We start from the raw sequence: 16,599 nt of genomic DNA on the forward strand, positions 1-16,599 counted from the left end.
AGGTTTCTCTATAGAGCCCCCCCTCACAGGTTTCTCTGTAGAGCACCCTCTACAGATTTTCTCTATAGAGCCCCCCCACAGGTTTCTCTATAGGGCTGATTGTTCTTTGCAGAGGGAGATGGCTTTCCTCTGTCTGTGAATGAGCCTAACATTGACTGATGGCCTACACACACACACACACACACACACACACACACACACCACACCACACACACACACACACACACACACACACACACACCACACACATGTATGCACAGTTGGAGCGATGCGGTGTGACTGAGCCTCATCAACAGCCCCACTGACAATATATTTGTAAATGTAACCGAGGTCATGCAGGAGACGTTTCAGAGCCGGGCGATGGACACCAAGCAGCTTCTGTCTGAGTAACAGAGTACTCGTTCACCTGAGTGTGTGCATACTCGTTCACCTGAGTGTGTGCTGCATGTTCACCTGAGTGTGTGCTGCATGTTCACCTGAGAGTGTGCTGCATGTTCACCTGAGAGTGTGCTGCATGTTCACCTGAGTGTGTGCTGCATGTTCACCTGAGAGTGTGCTGCATGTTCACCTGAGTGTGTGCATACTCGTTCACCTGAGTGTGTGTTGGATGTTCACTTGAGTGTGTGCTGCATGTTCACCTGAGAGTGTGCTGCATGTTCACCTGAGTGTGTGCTGCATGTTCACCTGAGTGTGTGCTGCATGTTCACCTGAGTGTGTGCTGCATGTTCTGCAGCTACAGACAGAGATTCCCATCGACAAAGCAAAATCCTTATATCGAGCTCTGGTTCTGTCAACGTGCTGCTGGTAAATGCATATTGATTGCGAAATGTTCCGACTTTAGTCTCTGGTCCTCCGCCCTCGCCTTCCTCCCTCCACTGAGTTATTAGTTACACGCCCCCAATCAGACCAGGCCTTGGACATCGGTATCCATCACGCTGCGAATGTATTCATGGACACGCCAGTCTGCTTGTTGAACAACCTCAGGGTTATTTACAAGACGCTTATCTATTTTTTTTTTTTGGGTGTCAGCTTTGCAGCAAATCGTTCAGTTTGTGTTTTATGTTTCCTCCCCTGGAGCACAAAGACAGATGCTTGTCTAGAGCTTTCATTTTCACTTAATTATTCACTTTGACATTGAGTTCTTGTTAGCTCCTTTGTGAGATAGTGTTGCACTTTTTTGCTCTAACCAATCAGTACTGACCAGGACATCGTACCTCACGCTGCAATTTTAATGGACACTGCAGGTTGCTTACCCTGGAAAACCCAGATTCTCATGAAGCACAATTTGATTTTTCTCACGAGTTACTTGGCATCGAGTAATGCCGCTCATCTACTTGCCTCGTAGCGAGCTGCACCAATCCATCTGTGTATCTGATGTGGCGGGGCCCCGAGGCACGAACAGATGCTGCAGACTTCTACAGTTAGCTCCCTAGATGCTAAGCGAATGGAGGTCTGAGACGTCCCTTGGTGGTGTTGTTGATTGGTCTAGTGTTATCCAGTTTCTGAGCAGTGATGTTCTTCAAAGCACGCTTGTCTCCAACTGAAGTTAAGGGTTGGATTTCCCGGATCAGGTCGCATTATGTTTTCAGGAGCATCTGAAGAACATCGAGTAGAATCCCTCCATTAACTATGGCTCTAGCCGAGCCAAACACATCTTGAACCTAAATACGTTGGGGCCATTGGCCCATGATGTCCAGTTAATCTAAACCCGCGGAAATTGCTAAGCAAAGGTTTGGTAAACCGTCACCGTTGTTTTGTTGGTCGTAGGTTATCCATGCGAGCAGTGAGCTTTTCAAATGACAGGGCTTGGCGAATCTGCAAAATTTAGGTCTGGGATTCCACTGCCCGATTGCTTTGCCGGAGCTTCTGAAAAGAACCGATTCCCTTGGGAGGGGTTTGTTTTTGCAGGAAATTCCACCACAGCTGTGATATGGTTCTGAGACAAGGTAACCCTTTTGAAAACCGCTAAACTACGTTTGGGCTATGTTGCCTGGTCCTAGTCTTTAAACCAGCGTAGCTGACTTCTGCAACTAACATGTTTTCCCAGGTCACTCCGGGGTTCCAGACAGGTGCGGCTCTATGTTACACATCTGGCTAGGTACCTGGTTAGAGTCTGCATGACCAAAGGCATGCGAGCCATTGTCGTAATAGCCCTATGTTACGGGCCCGATTGCTCCGTTAACCCAGATTAGCTAGAATGGTCCCTCTTAGGGCATGGTTCTCTGGTCTCAGATCTCTGCAGGGTAAATCCAGACAGCTAGCTAGACCATCTGTCCCAATCTGAGGACTATGGTTACCTGGTCCTCAGGTCTCTGCAGGGTAAATCCAGACAGCTAGCTAGACCATCTGTCCAATCTGAGGACTATGGTTACCTGGTCCTCAGGTCTCTGCAGGGTGAATCCAGACAGCTAGCTAGACCATCTGTCCAATCTGAGGACTATGGTTACCTGGTCCTCAGATCTCTGCAGGGTAAATCCAGACAGCTAGCTAGACATCTGTCCAATCTGAGGACTATGGTTACCTGGTCCTCAGGTCTCTGCAGGGTAAATCCAGACAGGTAGCTAGACTATCGTCCAATCTGAGGACTATGGTTACCTGGTCCTCAGGTCTCTGCAGGGTAATCCAGACAGTAGCTAGACTATCTGTCCAATCTGGGGACTATGGTTACCTGGTCCTCAGATCTCTGCAGGGAAAATCCAGACAGCTAGCTAGACTATCTGTCCAATCTGAGGACTATGGTTACCTGGTCCTCAGGTCTCTGCAGGTAATCCAGACAGGTAGCTAGACTATCGGTCCAATCTGAGGACTATGGTTACCTGGTCCTCAGATCTCTGCAGGGTAAATCCAGACAGCTAGCTAGACCATCTGTCCAATCTGAGGACTATGGTTACCTGGTACTCAGATCTCTGCAGGGTAAATCCAGACCTCCAGACTAGCGAGACTATCTGTCCAATCGGAGTTTCTGAACAAGTTCCTTCCCGAGGCTATAATGCAGAGGCACGGTTGCTCCGTCCGATGCTTAATCACAACTGTGATTGGTTTAATGAAACGCCAACTACCCAGAGCGCTTTTTTGTCCCATCCAGGAATGCTGTGTGGACTAGCCAGACCCTCCTTCACAGCCCTGTGGAAGAAGGTCTGACAAATGGAGACTACACGAGACACTTCTCGTCAGTTAAGGAGGGCGAGAGAATTCGGCTGAACCGATCCGTCAAATCCAAGCAGACCCGTTCTTGTTTACTCCTTCTGCTCCTGTCTTTTTTGAGAAATGGAAGGAGGATTTAGGGCTTTCATACAGAGGCCCATTATTTTCTCTTTTGTCTCATAATTGGTCCGGTTTGCTTTGAACATGCAGCAGGAAAATAAGCCCGACGCACCTCAAATCAATCTGGTCTGTGCATTTTTTAGTCTATTCTTTAGATTAGATCTTTGCAGACTATCTCTGTTATTTTGGAAATGACAAAACACGTCCCAACTCATTCAGTCATGTTTACTCAATAGCTCCAAACTGTTCATCATACAGTGATTTGTTTGCACACACAGCTCATTTCCTGTGCTTCTTATCGGTCGCTGAGGGAAACAAATAGACACAGAGGGTTCCTGTTTAGTGTGCTTACCTATTGTTCTCTCTCCTCTTTCTTTCCTTTCCTCTCTCCTTCTTCTCTCTCAGGTACCAGCCCACTGGACAGCCCTCGCAACTTCTCCCCGAACACAGCTGCACACTTCTCCTTTGTTCCTGCGCGCAGGTGAGACACACAGATACACACTCAGATGTGCACACACACACACACACACACACCTGGACAACAAAACAAAGTGCATCTTGTAGGTCAATTAGGAGGAAATTGGAATGAGCAGAATATGCAGCTTTTTGTTGTTTTTCTTCTACATGTTTAGCTGTACAGTTGAATGGGAACTTTGGTATTTTTCAACCCGGACCCTATTTTCCTGTTAGTAAGCAAAGCCCCCCTGACATGGTGCTCTTTGGAGGCTTTTATATAGACCTTAGTGGTCCCCTAATACTGTATCTGAAGTCTCTTTTATATAGACCTTAGTGGTCCCCCAATACTGTATCTGAAGTCTCTTTTATATAGACCTTAGTGGTCCCTAATACTGTATCTGAAGTCTCTTTTATATAGACCTTAGTGGTCCCCTAATACTGTATCTGAAGTCTCTTTTATATAGACCTTAGTGGTCCCCAATACTGTATCTGAAGTCTCTTTTATATAGACCTTAGTGGTCCCTAATACTGTATCTGAAGTCTCTTTATATAGACCTTAGTGGTCCCCCAATACTGTATCTGAAGTCTCTTTTATATAGACCTTAGTGGTCCCCTAATACTGTATCTGAAGTCTCTTTTATATAGACCTTAGTGGTCCCTAATACTGGATCTGAAGTCTCTTTTATATAGACCTTAGTGGTCCCCTAATACTGGATCTGAAGTCTCTTTTATATAGACCTTAGTGGTCCCTAATACTGTATCTGAGTCTCTTTTATATAGACCTTAGTGGTCCCCCAACTGTTCTGAAGTCTCTTATATAGACCTTAGTGGTCCCTAAACTGTATCTGAAGTCTCTTTTATATAGACCTTAGTGGTCCTAATACTGATCTGAAGTCTCTTTATATAGACCTTAGTGGTCCCTAATACTGTATCTGAGTCTCTTTTATATAGATCTTAGTGGTCCCCTATACTGTATCTGAAGTCTCTTTTATATAGACCTTAGTGGTCCCTAATACTGGATCTGAAGTCTCTTTTATATAGACCTTAGTGGTCCCAAATGGATCTGAACGTCCTTTCTTGCCCGTGCTTTAAATGCAAGGAGGTAGAGCGGCGGCCCACGATAGCTTTCCAAGGAGCTGCGTTTCGTGTCTGTAGCCCTTTTCCCGTGGGGGGCCAATTCATGTCGGATAGAGCGGGGGGGCAACCGTGTGAGTTGGGCAGTGCTGGGCTTTGACCGTCTTGTGTTGTCTTTGGCACGTTTTCCAACAGCTCACCCCTTGTTTTTGGTTTAAAGTGAACCCTTTCAGACTACCTTTATTTAACAATTTTTTTAAATAACTGCTTATACAACCCACAACTCCATTTAATAAAGGAGTCTTTGGGTCTGGCAAGAAAATTTAAAGTAAACAAAGATAATTTAACCCTTTAAAAGGTCTTTCTTTGAGGTCCCATCCCACGTTGTGATTTGTTAAAATGAACCCAGAATTTTATTTAATTGAAATATACCATACAACCCTAAGTGATATTTAAATCGTAGTCTGCGGTTCAATGGAACTTATTTGTAAAAAAAAAATTTGTCTTTACAAGGTCTACTCTTAAGACCCCACAATGTTGGTTGAAAAAGCTTGAAAACCAACAAACTTTTAATAATAGCACACTACCCGGGTGTTAATGTAGCTGCTCGGCTCAACACTGGACTTATTTGAAAAAAAAAAATATTGTCTTTACCAGTCACTTAGACACAAACACGTGGGAAAAAGCTTGAAAAATCCTTAAGTAAACCTTTAATAATAAGCACCATAATCAGACAGAAAGTGAAGAAATTGAGGAATGGATGAGCCGTACTTCAGCTTTAAATGTCGACATGTTTTTTTGTGTCTGTGTAACGGCTCCTTGAGAGCCGGGCTGCTGCTGCTGATGAAGATGATGATGATGATGATAGTGTTTGAGCTGATGAGGAGGTAGATGTTCACTCCGAGGCTGTCACTCAAACCAAGACTAATAAACCTCTTATCTGTCTGTGCTCTCAGCACACATAGCAATTATTGTGTGTGTGTGTGTGTGTGTGTGTGTGGTGTTGTGTGTGTGGGGGTGTGTGTGTGTGTGTGTGTGTGTGTTGTGTGTGTGTGTGTGTGTGTGTGTGTGTGTGTGGTGTGTGTGTTTCCTGTGACAGACAGACAGATGGATTTATGAAGCATGTTGAGGCAAATCCGTGAATTTTTTTAAACCCAAGATAAAAGTTTGGGTTAATATAAAGACATGCTCAGCGAGCCTGCCTCTTAAATCTTCATTAAGATGATGATAGATGATGATGATTGATGATGTTTCCATGGCAACACACCTTTTCTTAACAAAAACCGAACCCCCGGGCTATTTCCATGACAACATCATTAAACATTGCGTGGCAGCGGTGCAGCCGAGGACATTGGTTTGAAACGGAAAGCCCTCTCTGTCCGCTACAACAGTGCCACCGTGTGGTGGAGGCCGGTATCACACGCCACTGGTTTGAGGCTAATTTTCTGGTTTGTTCAAAAGAGTTTGCTTTTTATTTTAGGAAAGAAGAGTTTGGAATATCTGAAGTCTAGGAATCGCATATAGCTCTTAAACTGTTAACCTGATATATGAAAAGTGTTTAGGCAGTGTGCAACAGTCAACCATCAACACATTATTCTAAAGGGTTTCTAAGTGTTTTGCTTTTTATATTTTAACCCTCATGTTGTCCTCGGGTCAAATTGACCTGTTTTCCTATATCGATGTTCTCTGTAATTCCCCAAAATAACATGATTGATTCCACACAACGCTCTTTGGCAAGTACAAATCTCTACTTTCATTAATTTTGGGGCGTCTTGTTCAATTTTATAGCATTGTAAAACAAATGGAAGTGTTTTGAAATAGTATTGAGTAAAAGTTGACATATTCCAGTCTGTGATTATCATCAACATCCATTCCTTTAATTTTAGTCTCAATAATTCCTAATTTCTGCTTTTCTAACTCCAACATCAGGTATAATTTCCTATAAATGAGGTTTATTGACCAAAAATTCCAAAAATAACTGTAAAACTAAAGTTAATAAGTCAGTGTTACGTAGTGTTGAAAACGTCAAAAAGTATATTTTTCATATTTGTGGACTTTTCAGAAGAAACTATTTGCACATCCATCAATTTTTTCCGTCTAGGTGCGTTGTAAAATTTCACAGATCTTTCCAAAATAAGAGCCTCCCTTCCTCTAACGTTTCAGTCCCTTTGGACCCTCGTCAACACTACGTTCCTCATTTCATTTGTTAGAAACAACAATCCCTCCAGCCGCTGGGGTCTTCATATTCTCCTCAAAAGAATATTAAACAGGAATAAGTAACATTTGATAGCATTTGAGCTGAGTTTATTTATTTATTTTTATGTACTGTATTTTTCTGTCATATATATTATTATAATAATTAGGTATGTTAGACCTACATATTATGTTGTTAATAATACTATAACTACTTATTATGTTATTAATAATACTATAACTACTTATGATGTTGTTCATAATACTATAACTACATATTACATGATTAGAATAACATGACATTAATTTTACATTTAGTTGAGTTGTTGGCGTTTTTTAAACTGAAGTATGGGACAGGCTTGGTGTGTGTGGTGTGTGTGTGTGGTGTGTGGTGTGTGTGTGTGTTGTGTGTGTGTGTGTGTGTGTGTGTGTTGTGTGTGTATCTGTGGTGTGTGTGTGTGTGTGTGTGTGTGTCGTCTGCATGTATCTGTGGTGGTGTATTTGTGTTGTGTGTTGTGTGTGTCTGTGTGTGTGTATCTGTGTGTGTGTGTGTGTGTGTGTTGTGTTGTATCTGTCTGTATGTATCTGTGGTGTGTGTATTTGTGTGTGTGTGTGTGTGTGTGTATCTGTTGTTGTTGTGGTGTGTGTATCTGTGTGTGTGTGTGTGTGTGTGTGTATGTATCTGTCTGTGTGTTTGTGTATCTGTCTGTGTGTGTGTGTGTGTGTGTGTGTGTGTGTGTGTGTGTGTGTGACAGTTCCAGCTGTTAACAGCTATAAAAAGAATCCCTGTCTTGTCTCCCTCACAGTCACGGACACAGGGCTGACAGGTAACCTCTCCTTTTTGACCTTTGACCTTTCTCCTCCGCTCGTTCTGCCTCCACCTTCCTCCACCTTCCGCCCGGCCCTCCGCCCCGCATGGCTGAGCACACACACTCTGAATAACCTCCAAAAAAGTACCCACAAGTACCCATAAACACACACTCTGTGGTCATTGGAGTCATCAGAATCTGTAGGACCCAAAGTAGGGAGATGGCTCTCAAAATGTTGAAAACTGCTTTTTGATATGGCTGTTTCTGAGGAGGAGGCTGGTGATAGTCCAAGAAATCTCACGAAAACACCAAAAACCAGCAGGGAGTGTGTCTCCTAACAAATACTGTGTGTATCCCACCCTGATGTGTCATAACAAACACATCAGTGGAGCACACTGTAGAACTGTAGAGCTGCAGAGATAAGCGGTCAACTATTAAATTAATCATCAACTATTTTAATAATTGATTTAATCGGTTTGAGTTCTCTGATTCCAGCTTCTTAAATGTGAATATCTTCTAGTTTCTTCTCTCTTCTGTGACAGTAAACGGAATATCTTCATAGTCGTGGCCAAAACAAGACATTAACAAGATGTCTTCTTTTTTTTTTAAACATTATTACTTTTTCACACTCACTACAGCTTAAATTCACTATCATAAGATAATGTGAGTCAATGGAGGCCAAACAGCGTTGATATTCACGCTAAAAAGCGAGTCTGCGTCTCGATAACACGCCAATAATGTCATATATGAATTGGCGTGTCACACGTACGCCGTTTCATGCGATCCGTCTGCATATTGCTGATAAAATGTGGAAATTAATTGTGCAGCCCTGGGTCCGAGTGGCCTCCGTCCTCCTGGTGGTGTCTCAGCGGATCCTCCTCATGGCTCCATGTTATCCGGGTGTTTGCATTTTCGCTCCTTCAGCTGAAACACTTGATATTTGCTGTGTGTGTGATGACGCTGCATCTCCTTCACACGGCCCACCCTGCACTAAACCTTCCAGCCTTCTTTTCCTATCGTGAAACCATCATGTTGTACATAAATGCTGGCTTGATTGGTTGTCATGCATTTTACATTCATTGTTTTATTCCCTTTTATTGTTTATGTAACGAGGCTAATTCCCTGTGAGGGTTGTTTACTTTGCAATTAGTCCGATTCTGATTGGATTTGACCATGTCTTCACGTCCTTGTCTTCTGTGTCCCCCTCAGGACGGATGGCAGACGCTGGTCTCTGGCCTCGTTGCCGTCCTCTGGATATGGCACCAACACGCCCAGCTCCACTGTCTCGGTAAATATAGATATATAATATCTCCACTCCACTCTACGGGTCCGAGGTTACTGGAGTTTCACATTTGCTTTCTACGTCATTTTAGTTGTAGTGAGGTGTCCAAGTCCAGGTGTAGTGTCTCAGACGTACTCTATGTAGATATATACATACAGTGGCTTGCTTAAGTTTATGAACCCATGCTAAAGTTGACCAAAAAGAGGAATAAAAAAATCATCTTTTGGAAATTGATCTTAATGCTTAAATATTCTTCCATAAGTATACACCCCCCTATGTTAAAATACAGGGGCATAAGTATACACCCCCCTATGTTAAAATACAGGGGCATAGTATACACCCCCCTATGTTAAAATACAGGGACATAAGTATACACCCCTATGTTAAAATACAGGGGACATAAGTATAACCCCCCTAGTTAAATACGGGGACACTAATATACACCCCCACTATGTTAAAATACAGGGGCATAAGTATACACCCCCCTATGTTAAAATACAGGGGGCATAAGTATACAACCCCTATGTTAAATACGGGCATAAGTATACACCCCCTATGTTAAATACAGGGGGCATAAGTATACCCCCCTATGTTAAAATACAGGGACATAAGTATACACCCCCTATGTTAAAATACAGGGGCATAAGGTATACACCCCCTATGTTAAAATACAGGGGCATAAGTATACACCCCCATGTTAAATGCCCCCTGTTTTTAACATAGGGGTGTATACGTTATGCCCCTGTCTATTTAAGGAAGAACATTTATTTATTCATGAAACTTATTCAATCATAAAGAAATTTAGTGTCCTTAAAGTTTTTGATATTTCTTATTTTTAATTAAAGCATTAAGATCAATTTCCAAAAGATGCAACAGGTCCTCCCTCAGCTGGGACACAGTCCCTCGTTCTCTCCCCCAACCCCCCCCCCCATGCCCTCGAGTGTACTCCTGCTTCCCGCTCTGTTTCTCCTCTCTGTCCTTCCTCCGTTCCCAGGGACATATCATCCCTCCCTCTGGTCTAATCCTTCTCCTTCACCTTCTGCTGTTGCTTCATCTCCCTCCCCCTCCTCCTCCTCCTTACTGCCCCGGCGTGCAGCCCCTTCTCTGCAGAATGAGGCTCAGCATGCCTCAAAGGCACAGAGCCCAGTTAGCATTAGCATGCAGACCTAGCATGCCTGCTAGCTCGCTGCTTGCACCGAGGGGAAATCAGAATCAGAAGCAGAATCAGCTTCATTCGCCAGTTATGACATACATACGAGGAATTTCACTTAGGTTGGAGCAAGCCTCCCGGCGGCAGCTATGGAACAGCGCCACCACACGCTTTCTCGAAAAGAAACAATACAGACAGCAACATATAATAGGGTGACCACACGTCCCCGGTGGCTACCTGTCCCCGGCTGGATCTGTCCCCGGAAATGTCCCCGGTTTTCACTGTGACTGAAAGACCCGAAATTGGAATGAAAGAAAGAAAAAACGGACAAAACGTCGCCGATAGTCGCTCCCCCTACACCTGCAGGCTCCAGACAGCCAGAGCCCGCGCTGCTCAGAGAGGTTTCAGAAAGCCGTGTGTTACGATGCTAAAATCACTGATTATTTACATGGAGTCTGGTGCGTTTAGTGAACGCAACTTCGCGGACTTTTATGTTTTAAAGAGGATCTTAATCTTTAACAGAAAGGTCGACCTCCTTAGAAATCTTTTCCATAATGTTGTCAGACACTTAGAATATTAATCTGAGTCTGTCAGCAGCTAAACGAGCACTTTTATGAACGTAAATACAAGCTGGACAATTATCCTATTAACTTCCATTGCAGCGATCTCGTTTAATACTGCATCAACGTCAAAGGAAAATATGTCCTCAGTAGTTTTTGTTGGATCTGATTCTCAGTGAGCTGTTGCAGAAACAAGCCTTGAGCAGTAAAGCAAAAGCTGTCAGTAGTTCAGTAAACATACAACATTATGACATATTGAGACTTTCTATCTTGAAATATTAGGATTTTTTATCTTGAAATGTTAGGACTTTCTATCTTGAGGTGTAGTGGAGTGGAGTAGGAAGTAGCAGCAGGGGTGGGTCTAGGATGATACCTTGGGGGGGCTCAGCCCCTAATGAGAACAGCTCTAGGTCTAGTGTCCCCGTTTTAAGTTTTAACAAAAATAAAAACATGACTTGTTTTGGAGGTAAATACGCTTCTGAGCTGAAAATGTCCCCGGATTTTGTCTGAGAAATCTGGTCACCTTAACATATAATGCAATACAACATCACAACATAATGCACAAGACTACACACGCTTCATGTGGACACATGAAGGAATTCTTTGTGGTGGCTTTGGAGGGGGGGGGGGAGAAAACACAAGAAACCGATAAATGACTTGTTAGACGAGAAGGACTTCCCTCAGGGCCCAGTAAGGATTTGTTTGATCATTTGCAGGTCTGAAGACCTCTATCTAACTAAATAAAATATACTCCTCAAAGTTTTAATGCAGTTGGACTATAATGTAGGGTATTATATTTTGATTTCCAAAAAAAACACTTATGTACTGCCTGTCAGAAATGTGTGTGTCCATTTCATCACTTTGAAAATGTTCTTCACAAAATAGTCCTAAAGGAAACCCATTTGCTTCATAATGTGAACATGGTTTAAGTTATTTCAGGTTAACAAATATACAAACACAGAAACTAAACCCAAATTTACAGCTATCTACAGCGCTCTCCCCTCTCTGCTCTTCTTGGTTTACCCTTATTCTTCTATTATAATCTAAAATACACATACGTACATATACTAATACATAAACATGTGCATACCATACACACATACGCCTGCACATACATGTTGTATTTTACGATCTGTACTCCCCCGTCCTCACCTGTCCCCGCCTCCCCCAGCCTGGACTAGCCCTAGCGTTAGCCGTTAGCCGTTAGCCGTGGCCTGACCCCGCAGTAGCTCCAGCGCTGGTTGTAATCTGTGCTCCCTCTGTGCTCCTCCTCTCACAGTCCTCCTGTTCATCTCAGGAGAAGCTGCACCAGCTGCCCTTCCAGCCCACGCCGGACGAGCTGCACTTCCTCACCAAGCACTTCAGCTCCGAGAGCATCACGGACGAGGAGGGACGCCGCTCCCCCGCCATGAGACCGCGCTCCCGCAGCCTCAGGTAGGAGCGCTGGCAGACGTCTGCACTCACATAACAGGCTTTAACATAACCCCCCCCCCCCCCCCCCCCCCACTGGCCCCCAAAAAGGATTAATCATTGATATATTGTAGTGATTCTTCCTTACAACAAATCAGAAAAAAACCTGTTCTGCATCTACAAATAAATGTCAATTTAGTTGTAGTTGCACTCCAATAATTTCTAGTTAGACATAGTAAGTTTTTGTATTTCACTCCTCATGTTTGTAAATGGGGTGAGCAGAACATTACAGAGAATAGATATTTTTACTGTTTTTAGCTGCTCTTGTTTAACGTTTAATTTCTTGCACTGCACTGTAACTTTTATTATTTCAATCTTTTTATATGTAAAGCACTTTGAATTGCCCTGTTGCTGAAATGTGCTCTACAGATAAAAATAAAGCTGCCTTGCCTTGATAATAACGCAATCCACTTCAACACCACGGCAAACACACATAAAGTCAGAACAATAGCTCTGACCAATGGGCCATAACAGAATTAAACATTGTTATCTTTAGACAGGTAGAAGAGTTGTATTTGACTGTAATAACCTGGGCTGAATGTGAAATCTTGACCTGTGGAAGAGAAATGAGCAACATGAGTCTGGGTTGAGTCTGGGTGCCGGTCTCCAGAAAGGTCAGACTCGTCCTGCAGACGTGTCCGTGGCAGGTCGGAGCGAGTAGAAGTTCCTCACTCTCTCTCTATATATATATGTACATCTCAGTGGCACTCACCTGTCCGTGCGTCCACCTCTGTCTTCACCCACACCGTGTGTCTCGTCTCCATCTCTTGTCTCAGCAGCTTCATCGCTGCTTCTTTACGGGCGGATATGGAATTATTTCATCTTCTGAGATGAAAGAACGCCGACCGAGTTGCATGGTGTTCATCAGATTAGAGTCCCACTGAGTTTGCTGACTGTGTGTGTGTGTGTGTCTATCTATCTATCTATCTGTGTGTGTGTGTGTGTGTGTGTGTGTGTGTGTGTGTGTGTCTATCTATGTGTCTCTGTCTGTGTGTGTGTCTGTCTATCTATCTGTCTCTATCTATCTATCTATCTGTGTGTGTGTCTATCTATCTATCTATCTGTGTGTGTGTGTGTGTGTGTGTGTGTGTGTGTGGTGTGTGTGTGTGTGTGTGTGTGTGTGTGTCTATCTATCTGTGTGTGTGTGTGTGTGTGTGGTGTGGTGTGTCTATGTGTCTCTGTCTGTGTGTGTGTCTGTCTATCTATCTGTCTCTATCTATCTATCTATCTGTGTGTGTGTGTGTGTGTGTGTGTGGTGTGTGGTGTGTGTGTGTGTGTGTGTGTGTGTGTGTGTGTGTGTTTGTGCGCCCTCTCATATAGTCTAACCTCACCCTGTGTCCTTATATAAATTCTCGTTCTCTGAAAGAAAAAAAATGTAGAGATAACAAGAAGGATTTTTCATACAGAAAGATTAAAAACAGAGAGATTGCAATGTTCTTAAATGTTTTTATCGGAAATGTTACAAAAGCTGAACACACTGCACACAGGCAGGGAGACGGATTTCTAAACTATACTCTCCGTGCTTGAAAACTCATCAAAACCAGCTCATACCGCCAAAATGGGACGGAAATTTGTTGGTGGTTTTGAAACCGTGACTTTTTGAAGCCGCCGCAGGGGCAGTCTTAGGATCAGACCTTTAGGGGGGCTCAGCCCCTAAAGGCCCCCCCCCCCCGAGACTATGACTGCTAAATCAGTCATTTTACCTTCAGATAATCTCAGAGCTAGCTACTGAACAACGTTTTCTGACACTATGATGGAAGCCTGACACTTCATAAGTCACAGTAATAACAGCCAGCATTGTTAATGGCTTACATTTTAATTTGGGTTCTAATCTCCATCCATCCATCCATCCATCTTCATCCGCTTATCCGGTATCGGGTCGCGGGGGCAGCAGCTCCAGTAGGGGACCCCAAACTTCCCTTTCCCGAGCCACATCAACTAGCTCCGACTGGGGGATCCCGAGGCGTTCCCAGGCCAGGTTGGAGATATAATCTCTCCACCTAGTCCTGGGTCTTCCCCGAGGTCTCCTCCCAGCTGGACGTGCCTGGACCACCTCCCTAGGGAGGCGCCCAGGAGGCATCCTTACCAGATGCCCGAACCACCTCAACTGGCTCCTTTCAACGCGAAGGAGCAGCGGCTCTACTCCGAGCTCCTCTCGGATGACTGAGCTTCTCACCCTATCTCTAAGGGAGACGCCAGCCACCCTCCTGAGGAAACCCATTTCGGCCGCTTGTACCCGGTTCTAATCTACGCCATGAAATGACCGACTTCTTCTCTGGGGACTACCAACATTAAACTTGACATCCGTCTCCTGCTGTCCCTCTGACAGATCAGATCAGATCAGAGACTCAGCCAAAGGGGGGAGTCTGGCACAACCTCTTCTGATTGGCCAACACTACGTTGCTGTTGCGTAGCCTCGGCGACAGACACACAGGATATAAAACCTGTTTTCAAGCCCTTTTAACCTGTTATTGTTTGGCACTAACAGACAAGTTCGCAAACTAAACTCAAATTATTTAAAAAACATAAATGAAATAAGCCCCTCTAAAAAGGGTCTAATATAAGGGGACCAGATTTCTCTGACATTTTCAGCTCAGAAGCAAATATACCTCCAAAACACGTCATGTTTTTATTATTATAAAACTTAAAAACGGGGACACTAGACCTAGACCTGTTTCCCCCAACAGACAACATTACGGAAAGGATTTCTAAGGAGGTCGACCTTTCTGTTAAAGATTGAGATCCTTTTTTAAAACATAAAAGTCCGCAAAAGTGCGTTGGCTAAACCCACCAGACTCCATGTAAATAATCAGTGATTTTAGCATCGTAAAACACGGCTTTCTGAAACCTCTCTCTTTGTCTTGAGCGACTATCGGCTCCGTTTGGCCGGTGTTTTCTTTCTTTCACTCCAGTTTCGGGTCTGTCAGTCACAGTGAAAACCGGGGACAGATCCAGCTGGGGACAGGTCCCCAAAACCGGGGACTGTCCCCAGGAACCGGGGACGTCTGGTCACCATAGTCTAATATCGCCAATGAACCTCTGTATACCTTGAAACTGGTAACTGGCCCATGCATGTTACAGAGATGAAGGAGACTGTCAACAAGTCAACATACAGTATACATGGGGGTGACTTTGAAGAGTGTCTGTGCCAGCAGTCCCCCCCCCCGCCCCCCCATGTGCCAGGGTGGATGAGCCTGACATCATATTACTTCCCCAGCAGTGGGTGTCATTAAAAAGCTCTTAGCGAGCCGTCTGCAGACTGTCTGCAAGTGCAGATAAATATCCAACAGAAGGGGCAGGCTGAGGATTTGGGGGTTCACTTTTAGATCCAGTTCCAAGTTGATAAAATGCCCAAATGAAGATACTAGTGTGAGGAAAGTGTAGCAGGATGTGGGGAATGAGAGGCAATAAGGAGTAGAGAGAGAGAGGAAGTGTATGACTGAGTGGGAGAGAAGAAGATGATGATGATGATGATGATGATGATTGGACCCAGGGGGAGGAACAAGTGTGTCTGTGTATGAGCGAAAGAGAACAAATGAAAATGAGCTGCAGAGCTCAATTATATGCTAATTTTACCATTCTGCCGTGAGTGATGGCAGCCACCCTTTTTTTTTTTAATCATCATTTACCAGTTCCTCTGTTCTCTTTGTTATCTTTCATTCTTCCCTTCTCAGCACTTTCATGTCATGTTCAGTTTCTGAAGGTCTGTAAACCTATCCACCTCCATCCATCACTCATGTGCAACCGCTACAAGCTGCAGTTACTGCCCCCCCCCCCAGTGACTTTGTGTCTGGAAAATCACCATCATACATACCAGTACTCTTGTAATAATACACAACTACAATATCACCTACTCTATCCCATCATATACCAGTACTCATGTAATAATACACAACTACAATATCACCTACTCTATCCCATCATATACCAGTACTCATGTAATAATACACAACTACAATATCACTACTCTATCCATCATATACCAGTACTCATGTAATAATACACAACTACAATATCACTACTCTATCCCATCATATACCAGTACTCATGTAATAATACACAACTACAATATCATCTACTCTATCCCATCATATACCGTACTCAGATACCACTACAATATCACTACTATCATCATATACCAGTACCATGAAAATAAATACAATCATACTCTATCCCATCATATACCAGTACTCATGTAATAATACACAACTACAATATCACCTACTCTATCCATCATATACCAGTACTCATGTAATAATACACAACTACAATATCACCTACTCTATCCCATCATATACCAGTACTCATGTAATAATACACAACTACAATATCACCTACTCT

The 16,599-nt window shown here is 43.6% G+C and overlaps 1 protein-coding gene and 1 long non-coding RNA gene across 2 annotated transcripts in view; one reads left to right on the plus strand and one right to left on the minus strand.

Moving 5' to 3' along the window:
• The window catches only part of mast2 (microtubule associated serine/threonine kinase 2), an 87,438-nt gene that overhangs the window by 14,189 nt on the left and 56,650 nt on the right, over positions 1-16,599 (plus strand). The window contains 4 exon segments of the mRNA XM_032525360.1: positions 3,670-3,745; positions 9,006-9,078; positions 12,068-12,222; positions 14,263-14,280. Coding sequence (XP_032381251.1) covers positions 3,670-3,745; positions 9,006-9,078; positions 12,068-12,222; positions 14,263-14,280 — 322 coding nt within the window.
• Positions 14,691-16,599, minus strand: part of LOC116695229 (uncharacterized) — a 4,604-nt gene continuing 2,695 nt past the window's right edge. Inside the window, exon 3 of the long non-coding RNA XR_004333389.1 lies at positions 14,691-14,702. This is a non-coding gene — a long non-coding RNA (uncharacterized LOC116695229). The remainder of the gene's footprint in view (positions 14,703-16,599) is intronic.

This window comes from Etheostoma spectabile, chromosome 9 (genome assembly GCF_008692095.1).
Source record: "Etheostoma spectabile isolate EspeVRDwgs_2016 chromosome 9, UIUC_Espe_1.0, whole genome shotgun sequence".
In the NCBI taxonomy this organism is placed as follows: Eukaryota; Metazoa; Chordata; class Actinopteri; order Perciformes; family Percidae; genus Etheostoma; species Etheostoma spectabile.